Source organism: Schistocerca serialis, chromosome 4, assembly GCF_023864345.2.
Source record: "Schistocerca serialis cubense isolate TAMUIC-IGC-003099 chromosome 4, iqSchSeri2.2, whole genome shotgun sequence".
In the NCBI taxonomy this organism is placed as follows: Eukaryota; Metazoa; Arthropoda; class Insecta; order Orthoptera; family Acrididae; genus Schistocerca; species Schistocerca serialis.
In genome coordinates, this window is record NC_064641.1 from 111,186,667 (window position 1) to 111,204,087 (window position 17,421).

Here is a 17,421-nt window from a genome sequence, read left to right on the forward strand (position 1 = left end):
CCTCCAGTTTATTGTCTAGCAAATTAAGCACATTATTGCTGTTTGTGTTAATAGTCTTCTTAGTTTCAGAACTGTTTAGAAATCTGAGCTGTGACTTTGACAATATATTATTTATAGTAAGATAGTTAAGAAGTCCCTACTCTATTACCTTCTGTAAAATTTTTGAGAATTCTGGCAAAGCCGAAATTGGACAGTAGTTTGCGGTATTTCTTTATCCGTATTCTTATACAGAAAATCAATTTCGGGAAATTTTCCAGTGATAAATGACTAGCTACACAAATAACGTAATATACTGCTTTGCAACACTCGAGGATGAGGTAACATAACATGTTAACAACTCAGTGGATATAAAAGAAAGTGCAGGAGCTTATTGCCAGATGTCTCCCAGAATTCTGGACATCGCATGACGTGAGGTCAGTGTGACTATAGCACCAAGTGGGGCTGGCCCTCAGACACGAACCAGTTGAAGGAGTCAGAAAAGACTGTGAATGTCAATAGCTGAGCAGGTACGGTGCACTGTGATGGTATTCATTACAACATGATCCAGAGACAACATTTGCATGACTTCACATTGGGTACAATCATCAGGAAACTGGAAGACGAATGAAGTATGATGAATGTAACCTTGGAGTTTGGTGCTGATCACAGCATTGTTTCATGCTCATGGGAAGTGTTCTGAATCACAAGCACTGCCACCCGAAGGAGAGGAGTTGGTTGAGCACAGTCAACTACACCAGCAGATGACCGCTGCATTGTGCAACAGGAAAGAAAGGACTCACATCAAACAGCAGTTGTAGTTGCAACCACATTTAACAGGCATGCAATCTCATGTTCCACAGTGACATGGTGGCTGCATGGGGTGATCTCTTTGCCCGATGACCAGTACATTGTGTTCTGCCACCATCCACTGCAACATTTGCGATGGTGCCAGGAGTGTAGGGAGTGGACCAGCGAGGAGTAGGGTCATGTGCTCTTCTCAGATGAGAGCAGATTGAGTCTGAGTAATGATTCTGCATGTACACTCTTATGGCAAGAGGTGGGGATACATAAGGCACCCAGGAACATAGTGGAACAAGATCATTTTCGTGATCCATGTGGTATGGTGCAGGGAGTCATAATGTTCCATGGTAGTACTGATCTCAAAGTGGTACACTCATTCTATCAACATTTCTGTGACATTGTACTCCTTCCCCATGTGTGTGTTTTCATGTGAGCATTCGGTCCAGAATACATTTTTAGGAGCTCTTGGAATGAGAGGATATTCATATTCAGTGAATGGACTCGTCTGCCACCCCCCCCCCCCCCCCCAAACTTAAATACCATCCAGCAGTTGTTAATGGTATGGTGAAGGAATGGAATGCCCTACCACAATAACTACTTACCAATCTCATGGCCAGCATGGGAGCACATAGCAAAGCAAAGCACACACTGCCGTCTATGCTTCCATATTAAGTGCCATGACATTTTGCAATGTCCAGAGGCACATCAGAAATCACGTGATGCCTCTGAACAAAAATGCCATTTGTTTGTCTTATTGCATATTTCTTTCAGTTACTTTCTGTACTGTACTTCAGCAGTTCTTTCCATGTGCGTTCAAAGTTTTGTCGAGCTATTTTACTTGGTTGTGACACATCATGCAAAATTTACTTTTGGCCTTAAATATGCACACCAGTGTACATTACCACATGCAGTGGAGAATTCTTTAATTAACTGTGGTGATGTTTTATCATAACCACTAAAAGTTTCAATTTTATGGTGGACATTATTTTTCTGGTGTAGTATGGGTCGTATTCTTATTACTGAAGTTATCAATAATGGCTGGTCTGGCATATTCCTTGGTGGAATCTACTGAACTTAACTCTACATTTTCCGTAGCAGTTATGAAATGCTTGTTAAAATGTTTTATACCACAGCATCAATGTTATTGTTTACTCTTGAAGCTATCTTCTGCTCCTAATCCCTTCTTTCACATCTCCTCCTTCACTTAATCTCATATTGCCTTGATTTTGTTAGCTGATGTGACTATCATTTTTCTTATAATGCATTTGCTATGATGTCTGTATTACCATCTTTAATATTTTTCATTCTGCCTTATAATAAGCTGTAGCATCAACTTCAGAACACTTGCTGAGTGACAGTTTCCTTTTTGACTTACAACATACCTATATTCCTTCAGCAATCCCCGGCTTTTTCGTAGATTTGGGTCTAAATCTGGGTTACTTTTGGAGGAAAACAGTTTTCAAATAAAGTAAAGGCTCTATCAATAAATGTGTTGTATTTTTCTTACATCTACAGAAATAAGTAGCTCTTTAATTTTATTCCTCTGTCCTTAAATATTCTGATGCAGAATGGATAGCTCGCGTTTCACACTGACTGAGATACAAGGTGTCTGACAAGGAATGGTCAGTGTTTAGGGATATGACATGAACAGTTATTCTAAGCAAAAATGCCCAGTAAACATGTGTTCTAAAATGTATACCTTAACAGCTTTGAGCACTTGTTCAGCAGTGAGTATGCATTTTAGAGCATTGCTGTTTTAGTCCATACCACCACCTCTCAAAGTATGGAAAGCAAAGAATTTGCAGTAGTAGAGATTTGTTTCACAGTACTGAAGATTAAGCAATGCTCATAGCTCTTAAGGTATGCATTTTAGAGTCTATGTTTACTAGACTTTTTTGCCTCAAATGATTGTTCCTGTCATAAGGCTGAATACTGACCATTTCTCTTGGGACATCTTGTATAACTGGGTGGAAAAAAAATTTCTGGCAGTTGCCAAAAATTATCAACTAACAGATCTTTGTACTAATGTCCTTCCTACTGTAAACAAGATGCTGCTCTGACACTTTTAACCACTGGTATTTTACCATTCATAACAGAGCCTCCTAACAAGAGAGACATCCCCTGCGGTGGGATTGACTTTTTGAAACCAACTATTCATTGATGTAGGTTAAGGTCCCAATATCACACCCTATAGCTATTCATCCTCAGTCCACCCTCTTTTGAGAATAATAAACAAAAATTTTCAGAAGTTCACATGGTGCTCTGAAACTTTCAAAAAGTAATTATACAGACTATTTGCAGAGCATAATGGTTAAGGTACAGTCCTCACATGAGGAAGGTTGTGGGTTCGAATTTCATTAGATACTTTGAAACTTTTATTTTTAAATCTTCATCAAAATGGCCTTGACCATTTCTTTTATTCAGTTAACTGGTTTAAATGTAACTTTTTTATTTCTGTTCCTTTGTCACATCATATTAATCAGTTTTTTCTGCTTGGTTTCTGTGTTCATGTGATTTTAATTATTTTTACGTATTAACTTCAATTTAGTTACTTCCGTTTTATCAGTCTGTTTTCATCCATGTGACTACATTCATTATTTCTATTTCTCATTTTTCTCGAATTTCATTTTACTTATAACCTCTTCTTTCATTTATATCTCCATCTGCATTATTTTGTCCATAGTGTAATATGAATTTGTGTTTTAAATGTTAGTATGATGATAACCATCCAAAAAAATGAATGTCTTTATAACAGAAAAATACACGTTCGACATCATTGCACAGACAGTATAGATAGATTACCTTATCTTTTGTTTTTTAACCAACAGATTGGTATTTTCAAAAGTTTAAATATTATGACAGATAAATAAATAATTAAATTCACATGCACAATAATTCTAAGTGGAAAAAGGAGGATACGAAGAAGAATACAAGAGCAACTGATAAACTTAACACGGTGATTAAAATTATGTGCTAAATGAATACAACTAAAAAAATTAATTTTAACCAATTAACTGAATGACAGTAATGATCAAAGTCATTCTGATAAAGATTTAAAAGCAAAGAATTTCAAAGCACCTAATGAGATTGGACTACCTTCACAATACTATGCAACCATTCTGTTTAATATTTCTACTTTCAAGCTGTAGAACGTCACACAAAATTCTGAATTTTTTTCATCAATTACTTGCAGATGAAGGCCCACCAGCATGAATGGCTGCAGGGTTTTATGCTGAGACCTTTAACTACATCACTGTACGGATGATTTCAAAAAGTAGATCCCACTACTCGGAACTAACCTTATAAGATAAATTGTTGTCTGAATTATACAACAATCTGTGAAGCAATCTTCTTGTGTTTCAAGGATTAGAACTGCATTGCAGACAGAAGGCCAGCAGAGTTACAAGGAACAATGATTCAAAGCAATTTTACATGGTGATAACACTTTAGTTTGATGCAAGGAACTGCCACAAAGGTTTGACTGCCATGATAAAAATAAAAGAGGGTTCCACAATTAAGCTTTTGTTTGTTGGCAGTCCCATTACACTCCAACAGCCCCACTTCACAGTATCGCAGCTCGCCACTAGAGCAGCCAAAACAAAATGGCAAAGCCTACCTCCAGTCTGTCATTGTGCTCCCACTTTGTTTTGGCTGCTCTAGCAATGTGCTGCGGTACTGTGTTGTGGGGCTTTTGGTGTGTAATGGGATTTCAGGTACTTCCTGCCAACAAACAGTAGCTTAAATATGGACCCTTCTTTTATTTTCATGGTGATAGTCAAAACTTTATGCTCACCTCTCACACAAGTTGAAACAATTATGGTATTTTTTACTCAACCTTTAGATTTTAAGATTACTGTCCTGTCAGAATGGTGCCTCTAAGACTTCCCTTTCTTCCCAAGTCCGATTGGTGATTGTTGGATGCTCTAAGTGAAGTTTTAAATAACTGTACACATCATCTTCAAAGTGGATATTCAAGGTGTGCATATTTATTGTTACTGTTCTCGGTTGACAATGAGCAGCTGTTATATATTAAGCTTCATACTGACATCAAAAAAGTTGTGTAAATTCACAAAAACTTTGAAAGTCTGACTTACACAGACAATTCACGTTTCTCAATGTCGATATTGAGCAGTCTGTTTGGACTGTATGTAACAACTACATAACACATACTGACTAATTACACACATTTAACTGCATACTACTCTGCAGTTCACCCAGATTCACTGGCAGAATTTTACACGACAAATTCCTAGGACCAACTGGCTGTGGCTTTGCATGCAATGCCTCTTAAAAAATTCATGTAGCACAGTTGTCACAAAATGCTACAATAAGCCAGATATGGATCAAGGATGTACCACCAAATAGCAAGCAAATGTTATACCAAGCATGTTAAGCTCCATTACTCCCACATGCATCGGAAATGTGTGTAATGAAGAAAACACAGTTAGCACTGTACAGGCGTGTGATATAAAATTTCAGATAAACAGGATATCACTTACTAGAATAGATAAGAGTATTAAATGAGTTGTTGACAGAAATAATGAAAGAGAAGCTCACACAGAGACCATACAAAAGGCAAGATTAAGGTAGTACGCGCAAGTTACAAGAATGGGAGTCGGAGGAATACTGAGACAGGCCCGTGAAATGATAGAAAGAGACAAGAGACCCATAGGGTGACACACACACACACACACACACACACACACACACACACACACACAGAGAGAGAGAGAGAGAGAGAGAGAGAGAGAGAGAGAGAGAGATGGGTGGTTGAAATGACAGAATGGATGAAGAAGAGAGGAGATGACTGGGACTGAGAAGAGTGGGATATGTGAAAAGAGGAAAGGAACTGCTGAAAAGGTTTGTGTTCTAAACAGACCCAACCAGAGGCTGCAAGCTAGAAACATAAAAGCCCTGAAAAGTGTACATACATGAATTAGGCAGATAAATTACTGCAATTAGCTACTGGTTAATTGCTTTAAAATTGGTATAATAATTGTTCCAATTTATGAAGCAGAAGTCTGAGCTTGCATTAGGATTTACAAAGGACCACTAAGATTTTTTTAGTGTCAAATTTTCTAATTGAAATCTTTCATTAGCTAACAAGTTATTCTGGTAAAATTGTAAAAAACTAGATTTTTGAAAGGACAGATTCTAAGATTTGAACATTCTGGAATCTGACCATATTGAATGAAGATAACATCTGCCTGTTTTGCATTTAGAATCCTCTCCCATTGTGTTGATCTGCAGATGGGATCACTAGCACACTTTCACTAAATGCTGTCCCATAGCATAATATTCTGGGGCAACACAGCTAAGGTGAAAAGTCTATTAATCTACAGAAGTGTGCAGTAAGAATATTATGTGAAATTGATAATCAAAGATCTCGCAGAAGCCTCCTCAAAGACTTGAAGGTTCTCCCATTTATACTTACTCCTTTATGGCATTTGTGGTTAGTAATAATGCTATTTGCTATCAGTGTCAAGTTACAAAAACTGAGTGTAAATGCAAAAAGGACCAGGAGATTACAACAATTAAAAATGACTCCTTGTAATAGTAAATGTGACAATATATTATTGGCAGCTATGAAAAAGGCAGGCAGTTTTGGGTAAAATGCTCTTATGAATAAATAAAGGAAATAATATCGTAAGCAATGAATGTGAGGCCTCATTGTGAGACTTTCACCCTTGTAACTGCCACGGCAGAGGATGATCTTCTTCTGACGAATTCCTGTTACAGAAAATCCAAAAAATGAACTATATCAAAGCCCTGATTTATTTCCGCATTTGTCTATGTATGAGGTATCAGGTACAGCTCAATTTGGATTTCCAGCCTTTGCAAAATATGAACACACTGAGACTGGAGGTTTACTGCAGCAAAATATTTATTGCAGCAATTGTATTTTGCAAACAAGGTGAACACAGAAAGCAGAAATTGTTATCATCTGTTGAGTACTGATCAGAACATAAACTCTGAAATAAATCATTCTCGAATGTACACATATTTGAGAGGAAGTCAGTGAGCTATTACTATTGTAGCTTGAAGTGACAGAATCAAGAACAGAACACAAAACATAGAACATACAAACATATAAAATATCACAGCAAGGAATAAACAATACACAGAGACGTAAAACTTGTTTGAAAATACAGCACCCCTGGCACCTGGCATGGAAGCTGCTTCACAGTTGTGATTCACTCGTTATCATGCACATGTTACACTACACAACTAAACGCATGAGCATCACTGGTTGGCGTGACCTCGACTGTCAACCACAGCAACAATATGCACCTTTGTAGGAACCACCACATCAGCCCCCACAGTGGAAGTCAAGTCTTGTCACAGAGTTGGGCAGGAAAATGTATGTGTCAGCTGGAACGGATCGTGTGTGTTTGTCTTTGGACTGCTTCAGCCAGTTGTTACCCCTGCGGCAGAGATTGTGGCACTGGTATTGGAAGATGCTGAAGTCTTGGTGCTGTGGATGCTGGCTCTTCCTTGAAAATGTACACCAGTTTGACACGGTTGATGGCAATGGTTGTGGGCTTTCTGCTTACTATGATGCCCAGCATCTGTGTACTTCTTTGTAGAACACAGTATGGGCCAGAGGACAGCAGTGGCAGTGGTGGTTTGAAACTGCCTGTCTGGAGCATCACGAGCAGTACAGGGCATGTAAGTGGTTGTTATACCATGTTTGGAGGCTGCGGGAAGTAGTATTTGAGTGATAGGTTATTGCCAAAGGAATTCCAGTTGGCCTTGGGTTGCTGATTGGTGTGGGGTGGCTTTGACAAATTCTCTGAGAAGATGGTTAAAAAAAAAGTGGTGCAAACGGCTCTGAGCACTATGGGACTTAACATCTGAGGTCATCAGTCCCCTAGAACTTAGAACTACTTGAACCTAACTAACCTAAGGACATCACACACATCCATGCCCAAGGCAGGATACGAATCTGAGAAGATGCAATGATTCACAATTGACCAGTTCTCCAACCAAGGAGTCCAAGTCCTGTTTACAAGTCATTCGTAAGCCTATGAGGATTGATAGGGCACAAATCCATGAAGTTCTGTGGCGCATTAGCACCGCCTTCAGGGAACTATGCCATCTTTCAATCATTCCATTACTTTCGGGGTGGTAGCTGGTAGTCCTCTGATGTACATACCCACAGAACCTTGTCAGTTGGGCAAATAAATCTGATCTGAACTGCCAACCACAGTCAGTAGCTATGTGTAGCAGGTAGCCAAATGCAACTAGCCAAGTTAATGTGAATGCAGAGACCAAAGTTCCCATGGTAATGTTGTGCACCAGTGTTGTGTCCGGCCAGCACATAAAACAATCATTGTGAACAGATATCACTAGCCGTTTGGCAGAGGAAGTGGTCCTTCCTTGTCGAGGTACACATGAGCAAAATGAGAGGCTACATCTGGAAAATCACCGATGGTCACATGCCCATGATGGAATACTTTACAGCATTGACATTGGAGGCATGTCCGTCTCCACTCTCATCAATCTCTCTCCTTGCCTGGCCAGATGAAACATTGTGACACTAGGTAAAAAGTTAAGTGGGCTCCAAGGTGGCACAGATTGTTGCTGCCGAAATGTAGGTGGTAGGAATGGTCATGGGCTTCCCTGTGAAACATCACGATACAATTGAACCTCTTCACCAGCAATGATGACCAGTTTGACTAGTTGCAACTGTAAATCGATCAATGAAGATCTGGAGCTCATGATTGTTCTGCTGTGCCTTGGTGAGTTCTGAAAAGTCTATCGGTCGTGACACACTGCTGATACTCAAAAGGCAGTCGGCCACCACACTGTCAGTGTCGGCAATGTGCTTTATGTCTGTGCTAAATTGACTGATAAATTCTGGATGGTTGTACTGGTGGGGAGAGCAGTTGATGCTGTTCTGCTTGAGAGTGTAGGTTAGTGGCTTGTGATCCATGTAGATCATGAAAATCCTTGCTTCTGTGTACAAGGGAGTCATCACCTTCAAACCTTGTTCCACGAAGAGAGTCTTTCAGTTTCCCAAAGAGATGATAGTCACATGAAGACAGGTTGGGACTGTAAGGTGGGTGTTTCAGTGTTGTCCATCCAAGTTTTGTGATCACTTCCATGGTTGAAACTTCCTGGCAGATTAAAACTGTGTGCCTGACCGAGACTCGAACTCGGGACCTTTGCCTTTCGCGGGCAAGTGCTCTACCATCTCAGCTACCGAAGCACGACTCACGCCCGGTACTCACAGCTTTACTTCTGTCAGTATCTCGTCTTCTATCTTCCAAACTTTACAGAAGCTCTCCTGCGAACCTTGCAGAACTAGCACTCCTGAAAGAAAGGATACTGCGGAGACATGGCTTAGCCACAGCCTGGGGGATGTTTCCAGAATGAGATTTTCACTCTACAGCAGAATGTGCGCTGATATGAAACTTCCTGGCAGATTAAAACTGTGTACCCGACCGAGACTTGAACTCGGGACCTTTGCCTTTTGCGGGCAAGTGCTCTACCATCTGAACTACCGAAGCACGACTAACGCCCGGTACTCACAGCTTTACTTCTGCCAGTATCTCGTCTCCTACCTTCCAAACTTCATATCAGCGCACACTCCACTGCAGAGTGAAAATCTCATTCTGGAAACATCCCCCAGGCTGTGGCTAAGCCATGTCTCCGCAGTATCCTTTCTTTCAGGAGTGCTAGTTCTGCAAGGTTCGCAGGAGAGCTTCTGTAAAGTTTGGAAGGTAGGAGACGAGATACTGGCAGAAGTAAAACTGTGAATACCGGGCGTGAGTCGTGCTTCAGTAGCTCAGATGGTAGAGCACTTGCCCGCGAAGGGCAAAGGTCCCGAGTTCGAGTCTCGGTCGGGCACACAGTTTTAATCTGCCAGGAAGTTTCATATCAGCGCACACTCCGCTGCAGAGTGAAAATCTCATTCTGGAAACTTCCATGGTTTTTTGACTGACATGTGGCTGTGCATTGTCGTGCAACAGCAAAACATCCTGCTTTGCCGACTCAGTCGAGCTTGAAGTTTCTTCAGTGTCATCACATATGCATCAGAATTTATGGTGGTTCCACTTGGCATGATGCCCACAAGCAATAGTACTTCGGAATCGAAAAACACTGTAGCCATAACTTTTCCAGCAGAAGGTGTGGTTTTCAATTTTTTTTATCACCTGTCACAATTCTTCCAAGAAATTCATCTCCACCATTCTCATACTGTACCAAAAGTTCACTGCATACCGTTTTTCTTGTTTCTTTGTGAGCCACTGTCAACAACCTGGGAACCCACCCGGCACAAACCTTTTTTACCGCCAATACTTTCAGTATTCTGCAAACACTTCCTTCCCCTATACCAACACAGCGTGAAAATTCGTTCACTGTGATGCATTTGTCAGCAGTCACCAATTTGTTAACTCTCTGTACATTGTCTTGAGTGACAATTAAGGACAATTCTCAATATTGCCGTGCCCACTTTCATCATGTAACCTGCTTGCCCACCAACGAACTGTACTGTGACCGACTGAAGCATCTCCACACACCTTTTTCAACTCTTCTGGATGTTTCCCACTGTCTCATTTTCACAGCACAGGAATTCTATGACAGCACGTTGCTTCTGACAAACGTCAAGTGTAGCAGCCATCTTGAAGACATGCTGTGATGGCGCCACTCACGGGAACAGGTTGAACCAAGTTTGAAAACAAGCAGGAAGGATGTATCTACATACGGTAAAACTTTCACACATGCAGAATGAAATCTGTATTTTTACAAAAATAGTGTGCATTTCTTTTGGAGTGACCCTCGTATTTGCTCCACTTCCATAGTGATGTGACAGTTTGTGCAAGGAGTACCCGTGTGGTTGCCATGAATCATTTGACCACTGTTGCAGTACTGCACTGATAACAGTTTGGCTTGTGTCTACCACTAATCCCAAAGGTGCATCCAGCTTATTAGAGTACACGAGGAGTGCTGTGTGTGCGCCATACACTTTTTGCGGCCTCAAAAATGGAGCACACTGTTTTCCCTTCTACTGCACTGGTGTCCCAATCCGAACTTTTAGACCAATAAGTACTGTGCTCAATGGTTCTTGAAGTTCTTCTGCACAAGGTAGACAACAGTAGAAGTTTAACAATCCTAAAAAGTGGTGTAACTCCTTGAGTGTGGTCAGTTGCGATTTGTGTAGAATTACACTCCTGGAAATTGAAATAAGAACACCGTGAATTCATTGTCCCAGGAAGGGGCAACTTTATTGACACATTCCTGGGGTCAGATACATCACATGATCACACTGACAGAACCACAGGCACATAGACACAGGCAACAGAGCATGCACAATGTCGGCACTAGTACAGTGTATATCCACCTTTCGCAGCAATGCAGGCTGCTATTCTCCCATGGAGACGATCGTAGAGATGCTGGATGTAGTCCTATGGAACGGCTTGCCATGCCATTTCCACCTGGCACCTCAGTTGGACCAGCGTTCGTGCTGGACGTGCAGACCGCGTGAGACGACGCTTCATCCAGTCCCAAACATGCTCAATGGGGGACAGATCCGGAGATCTTGCTGGCCAGGGTAGTTGACTTACACCTTCTAGAGCACGATGGGTGGCACGGGATACATGCGGACGTGCATTGTCCTGTTGGAACAGCAAGTTCCCTTGCCAGTCTAGGAATGGTAGACCGATGGGTTCGATGACGGTTTGGATGTACCGTGCACTATTCAGTGTCGCCTCGACGATCACCAGTGGTGTACGGCCAGTGTAGGAGATCGCTCCCCACACCATGATGCCGGGTGTTGGCCCTGTGTGCCTCGGTCGTATGCAGTCCTGATTGTGGCGCTCACCTGCACGGCGCCAAACACGCATACGACCATCATTGGCACCAAGGCAGAAGCGACTCTCATCGCTGAAGACGACACGTCTCCATTCGTCCCTCCATTCACGCCTGTCGCGACACCACTGGAGGCGGGCTGCACGATGTTGGGGCGTGAGCGGAAGACGGCCTAACGGTGTACGGGACCGTAGCCCAGCTTCATGGAGACGGTTGCGAATGGTCCTCGCCGATACCCCAGGAGCAACAGTGTCCCTAATTTGCTGGGAAGTGGCGGTGCGGTCCCCTACGGCACTGCGTGGGATCCTACGGTCTTGGCGTGCATCCGTGTGTCGCTGCGGTCCGGTCCCAGGTCGACGGGCACGTGCACCTTCCGCCGACCACTGGCGACAACATCGATGTACTGTGGAGACCTCACGCCCCACGTGTTGAGCAATTCGGCGGTACGTCCACCCGGCCTCCCGCATGCCCACTATACGCCCTCGCTCAAAGTCCGTCAACTGCACATACGGTTCACGTCCACGCTGTCGCGGCATGCTACCAGTGTTAAAGACTGCGATGGAGCTCAATATGCCACGGCAAACTGGCTGACACTGACGGCGGCGGTGCACAAATGCTGAGCAGCTAGCGCCATTCGACGGCCAACACCGCGGTTCCTGGTGTGTCCGCTGTGCCGTGCGTGTGATCATTGCTTGTACAGCCCTCTCGCAGTGTCCGGAGCAAGTATGGTGGGTCTGACACACCGGTGTCAATGTGTTCTTTTTTCCATTTCCAGGAGTGTATTTCGACCTTCTCAGTTAGTGGTAGGGAGCCTGCAGATGATGTCAGGTGGCCTAGGAATGTGACCTCAGGTTGCCCAAACACACTCTTGGCTGTATGTAATACCACACCAAACTGCTCCAGACATTTACGTACCTCTTGAAGAATCCCTGGTGGTCAAATACACAAGCACATTGTCTAAACAGGTGAAGCAAAACAGCTCTCCCCACAGAATGGAAGCGATGAACCTACAGTTCTCCAGATTAATTCCAATTTAAGCCTTTCATATGAACTCTATTGAGTTGGTGCAGTAATCACATTTGTACTTCTGTGATGCAGCGGTGGTCAAGTTGATGCACAACGGGGGCAAATTTCATTGAGTCACCTGGATTTCCTGCACTGCAAAAGCTAGCATCTACTAGTACAAACCATAGAAACGGGTTGTTGGCCAGAATGGAGGTGAACGAAACCCTAGTCTGGAAACTACTGACTGCTGGCACATGGGTCATCTTGAAAAGTAGGAAATCCAGTGGTGATTGTTCAACCTTCTTAAAATACTTATTGCAGCAATTTTATATAGTGAAAAAGGTGAACAGGGAGCACAGCAATCATTACTGTCCATCAAGTATTGATTGGAATGTAAATTCTGACGTAAAAATAAAGTTGCTACTCATCATATAGCAGAGATGCTGAGTCAGAGATAGGCACAACAAAATAAACTTTCAGCCTTTGTCAAAAATAGGACACACACACACACACACACACACACACACACACACACATATGACTGCAGTCTCGTGCACTGAAGCCACACTGCGAGCAGCAGCAGCAGTGCCTGATGGGAGTGGCAACTGGTCGAGGTCAAGGAGGAGGCTGGGGTGGGGAGGGGAGGGGTAGGGATAGTAGGGTACGGGTGGTGGACATTGAAGTGCTGCTGGGAAGCACATAGGGACAAGGTAGAGAGAGGGTAGGGGAGCTAGGTGGTAGTCGGGAAGTTAGACGGTGCGCAGGGGAGAGGTGGTGAGAGGGGATAGTGGAAAAGGAGAGAAGTAAAAAGACTGGGTGTGTTGTTGGAATAAGGGCTGTGTAATGTTGGAATGGGAACAGAAGGGGCTGGATGGGTGACGATGACTAACAGAGGTTGAGGCCAGAAAGATTACGGGAACGTAAATCTACTGAGCCCTATCCTTCCAGTCTCCCATCACCTTCCAAAGTCACACCATCTGGCCACAGAGGAGCATTCTCCTTGCAACTCAGTACCACCCAGGAGTGGAGCAACTGAATTACATTCTCCACCAGGGTTTCGACTACCTCTCGTTGTGCCCTGAAATGAGAAATGTCCTGCCCACTACCCTTCCCACTCCTCCCAAAGTCATATTCCGCTGTCCGTGACAACTCGTGGTGACATTTTTTTTACGTACTCTTAGTGGTTTTTCTTCTGAAAAGCACTACAATCAACCCAGATCTATATTGTGCCACCCCAAGCAAAATATGGCAAGCAATCCAAAACTTAAGCGCATAATCATTTTCCCAGTATTGTGCTTCTTCAAGATGACAGCTTTCACTCGCTGCTGAAACTAGAGCCTTGCCGGATCAGTCTGGAGGGGAAATCTTCGATTGTTTGCCCCACAGTGTAGGCTTCGCTCCTGAACACCATTCAATGACAGAAGATCTCTGATAGCTGGGAGTGGTTGGTGTTACCAGTTTCCAATCACGAAGTGGGAAATGCTACTATAACACTTACTGGAAGTAAGTCCCCACAGCTTCAATTCTGCCAGTACCTCATCTCCTACCTTCCAAACTTCACATATGCTCTTCTGTGAACCTTGCAGAATTAGCACTCCTGGAAGAAAGGATATTGTGGAGACATGGCTTAGCCACAGCCTGGGGGACGGGTCGTGAGTTGTGCTTGGGTAGCTCAGTTGGCAGAGCACTTGCCCGCGAAAGGCAAAGGTCCCGAGTTTGAGTCTCGGTCTGGCACACAGTTTTAATCTACCAGGAAGTTTCATATCAGCACACACTCCATTGCAGAGTGAAAATCTCTGCCTGGAATCATATTCTCCATGGCAATGCACAGCTCTGCGGCTTTATAATACTGAGACATTCCCAATGAACATCAAATTACGAATTACATTTGTGAAAATAAACTTTATTTTTCACATATCCTGGTGTGGGGTTCATTTAAATCTTCTTTTTTTCACATAATTCTCCATGCATTTTTTCTTTTCTTTGTAATATAAATTTATCTATTTCAGATGCTTTCCAGTAACAAGACCACCATCTGGAATCCCCTGGTGGCTACTATGGGTATCACTGGGCCTTATTGGAGTTACCTACATTGCTTATCGCATGTACAAACGATAATAGCTTTTGAAACTGTTAACCAAAGTGTGATACAGGTTTTTGTTTAGGATCAGATGTAATTCTACTAACAATAAGTATATGCAAAAATAAAAATAAACAGACTTGTACAGCTTTTTGTGTGTTTCTGCTTCATTCTTCTTCCATTGATTACCAGACAATCATAAAATAACTTAATTTAGTTAGACAAATAATTATTTGCAAGCTAATTATTGCACAAAGTGTGATACAAAGCTAATATTGGGTTTACTAGTTAATCATGCCACATATGTTCATGCACACAAATGCACTGTGCAAACACACACACACACACACACACACACACACACACACACACACACACATGGGAGGTGGGGGAGAGGGGGAGAGAGGGGAAGAGAGGGGAAGAGAGGGGGAGAGAGGGGGGAGGGGGGGAGGGAGAGAGGGGAAGAGAGGGGGAGAGAGGGGGGAGGGAGAGAGGGGGGGAGGGGGAGAGAGAGGGGGGGAGAGAGAGGGGGGGAGAGAGAGAGAGAGAGAGGGGGGGGGGGGGGAGAGAGAGAGAGAGAGAGAGAGAGAGAGAGAGAGAGAGAGAGAGAGAGAGAAGGGGAGGGGGGGCATCACATCAGCAGAAGGAAAAACGGTTATACTGAAGATGAGAATTTCATATCAGCTGCATCATAACAATGAACTCTTTATTAGTGACTTGTTCAATACACTTCCAACTTTATAAACAATATAATTTTGAAAAATTATGTACGACTTGAGTTACATGATAAAATTTAACATTTTCATTCAACATCAAGAAAACTACTTATATTTAATGATATTTGTATGTGTTCATGTTTCTCTTTTTCAATTGAGAGATTGTTGATTGATTATCAATAAGATAAAGTAAGATGAGGAAAAAAGGAAGACAGGAGGATATTTGGGTGGCTGGGGAGAGGGGGGGGGGGGGCATTTGAGTGTCATCAATGAAAAAGAATAAAAGAATAATATAAGAAACAGGCTTAAAGATAGGACACATGGCAAAAATATACCTTAATGCACAAACAGTGCTGACATAGTAAATGCAACTGATGGAGGACCTTACTACTCAAAATATGTGAGATGACTAATAGCGTAAAAAAATTTATTAGTGTACATGTAGGCCAATACAATCTTCAATGTTACGTGAGTAGAACCTGCTTTTTGAGACCAACATATTTTAATACTGAAAACTGTTTATATAACTGTTACATGAAAATTGAAGTTTTAAATGAATACTTCAGTTTTTGCCTGGCTTCGTAAGTCATGGAAGCTTTCCAAATAACTCAGCTTCTCAATGGATGATTCTGAAGCTGCTTTGACATGAGCCTGTAGGTTCTTCAGCACTAAGCGAACATTGCTTCTGCAGAACCATTCAACATCTGGAAAACCATAACAGGAAAGCAACTAATTTAACATTTTCACACATAAAATTTGCTTAAAGTTTTTCATCACAGTAATTAAAGCTGACACACTTTTTGAACAAAGAAAACTCCAACATTCAAGATCTGCAGACCTGTACTTGATTAAAAATGGAAGTGAAAAATTGATACTAACAATATGACATGAACTGAATAATTATTTACTGGCCACTGAAATGTAGTAAATGGTGCATACAAAAGCTAAGATGAGCATGCCACTAAATATGCTGTAAGCTGTATTTTGGAGCTGAGATGTTAAGCAGTTCTCTGGTACAGTAAGGGAGGTTATTCCGAAGTTTGATTCTTGCTACTGAAAATGACTCAGAGAAATGAGCTGTTTGATCGAATAGGACACAGAGGATTTTTATGTAATGAGAAAGTGTGTTTCTGCTGCATCATTCAGAAAATATGGTCAGGGGCGAGGCGACAGTTAAGGCCCTTGTTTGTAGATAGGATGATAAAAGAAGCATAATGTATTCACATAGAGAACAAAAGTTGGTGGACTTGAGTTTTTAAAAAGGTCTACAAGTGGTTATTATTATTTATACAGGTGCTCTTATTCTTAAACACAGCCAAGGATTTTGGCAGAGCTGACAGAAGCAGTACATGTACTTAGCCTATTATGGATTCTCAGTATGCAACATGAAACTTACAGAGATTTTTGTTATTTTTACTTGATTAACATCTGATGAACAGGCCATGCAGCCAGTGCCAGTATCAGATGACCCTTTCAATGAAAAGAGGGGAGGGTCAACCCAACACAGCTTGTCTGTTGAGTGAAAACCATGATGGCTGATATCAAAACCTTTCTTTTTTGAGAGAATGAAGACACAAAGGATTGTCCATGTAAGTCAAACATGTGCATAAAACAAGCAGTGATCACTCTAGTAACAAAGTGCACGGCGAGGCAAAAAGTGACTAAAAACGCAACATTATCTGATTATATAAAAAATATTCCCATCCTCGGAACACGAAGCTCGAATAAAGGAACAAGATATAAATAAATATAGTAGGAAAGTTCTAGCAGAATGTAAATAATTTAGGAGTAAAAGAGACCACTGACCAAATAGCAGAAGTGTTGAGTCTTGATAGGAGCACATAAAAAGAGAAAGAAAACTTGCTAGCTTTCAGAATAAATCCTTTATCAAGCTAGATATGACACACACACACACACACACACACACACACACACACACACACTCTCTCTCTCTCTCTCTCTCTCTCTCTCTCTCTCTCTCTCTACACTACACTACACTACACTTCCTGTGCCCTACATTCTGCCAGC

General features: G+C 42.2%; 2 protein-coding genes across 2 annotated transcripts in view; one reads left to right on the forward strand and one right to left on the reverse strand.

Annotated features, from left to right (window-relative positions):
• LOC126474296 (amine oxidase [flavin-containing] A) overlaps window positions 1-14,762 on the forward strand; it is a 263,151-nt gene extending 248,389 nt beyond the window's left edge. The window contains exon 11 of the mRNA XM_050101761.1: window positions 14,618-14,762. Within this exon, the coding sequence (XP_049957718.1) occupies window positions 14,618-14,762 (145 nt within the window). The remainder of the gene's footprint in view (window positions 1-14,617) is intronic.
• Window positions 14,763-15,399: 637 nt separating this feature from the next.
• The window catches only part of LOC126474133 (ELMO domain-containing protein 3-like), a 109,599-nt gene continuing 107,577 nt past the window's right edge, over window positions 15,400-17,421 (reverse strand). Inside the window, exon 7 of the mRNA XM_050101570.1 lies at window positions 15,400-16,097. Coding sequence (XP_049957527.1) covers window positions 15,943-16,097 — 155 coding nt within the window. The 3' untranslated portion in view covers window positions 15,400-15,942. The remainder of the gene's footprint in view (window positions 16,098-17,421) is intronic.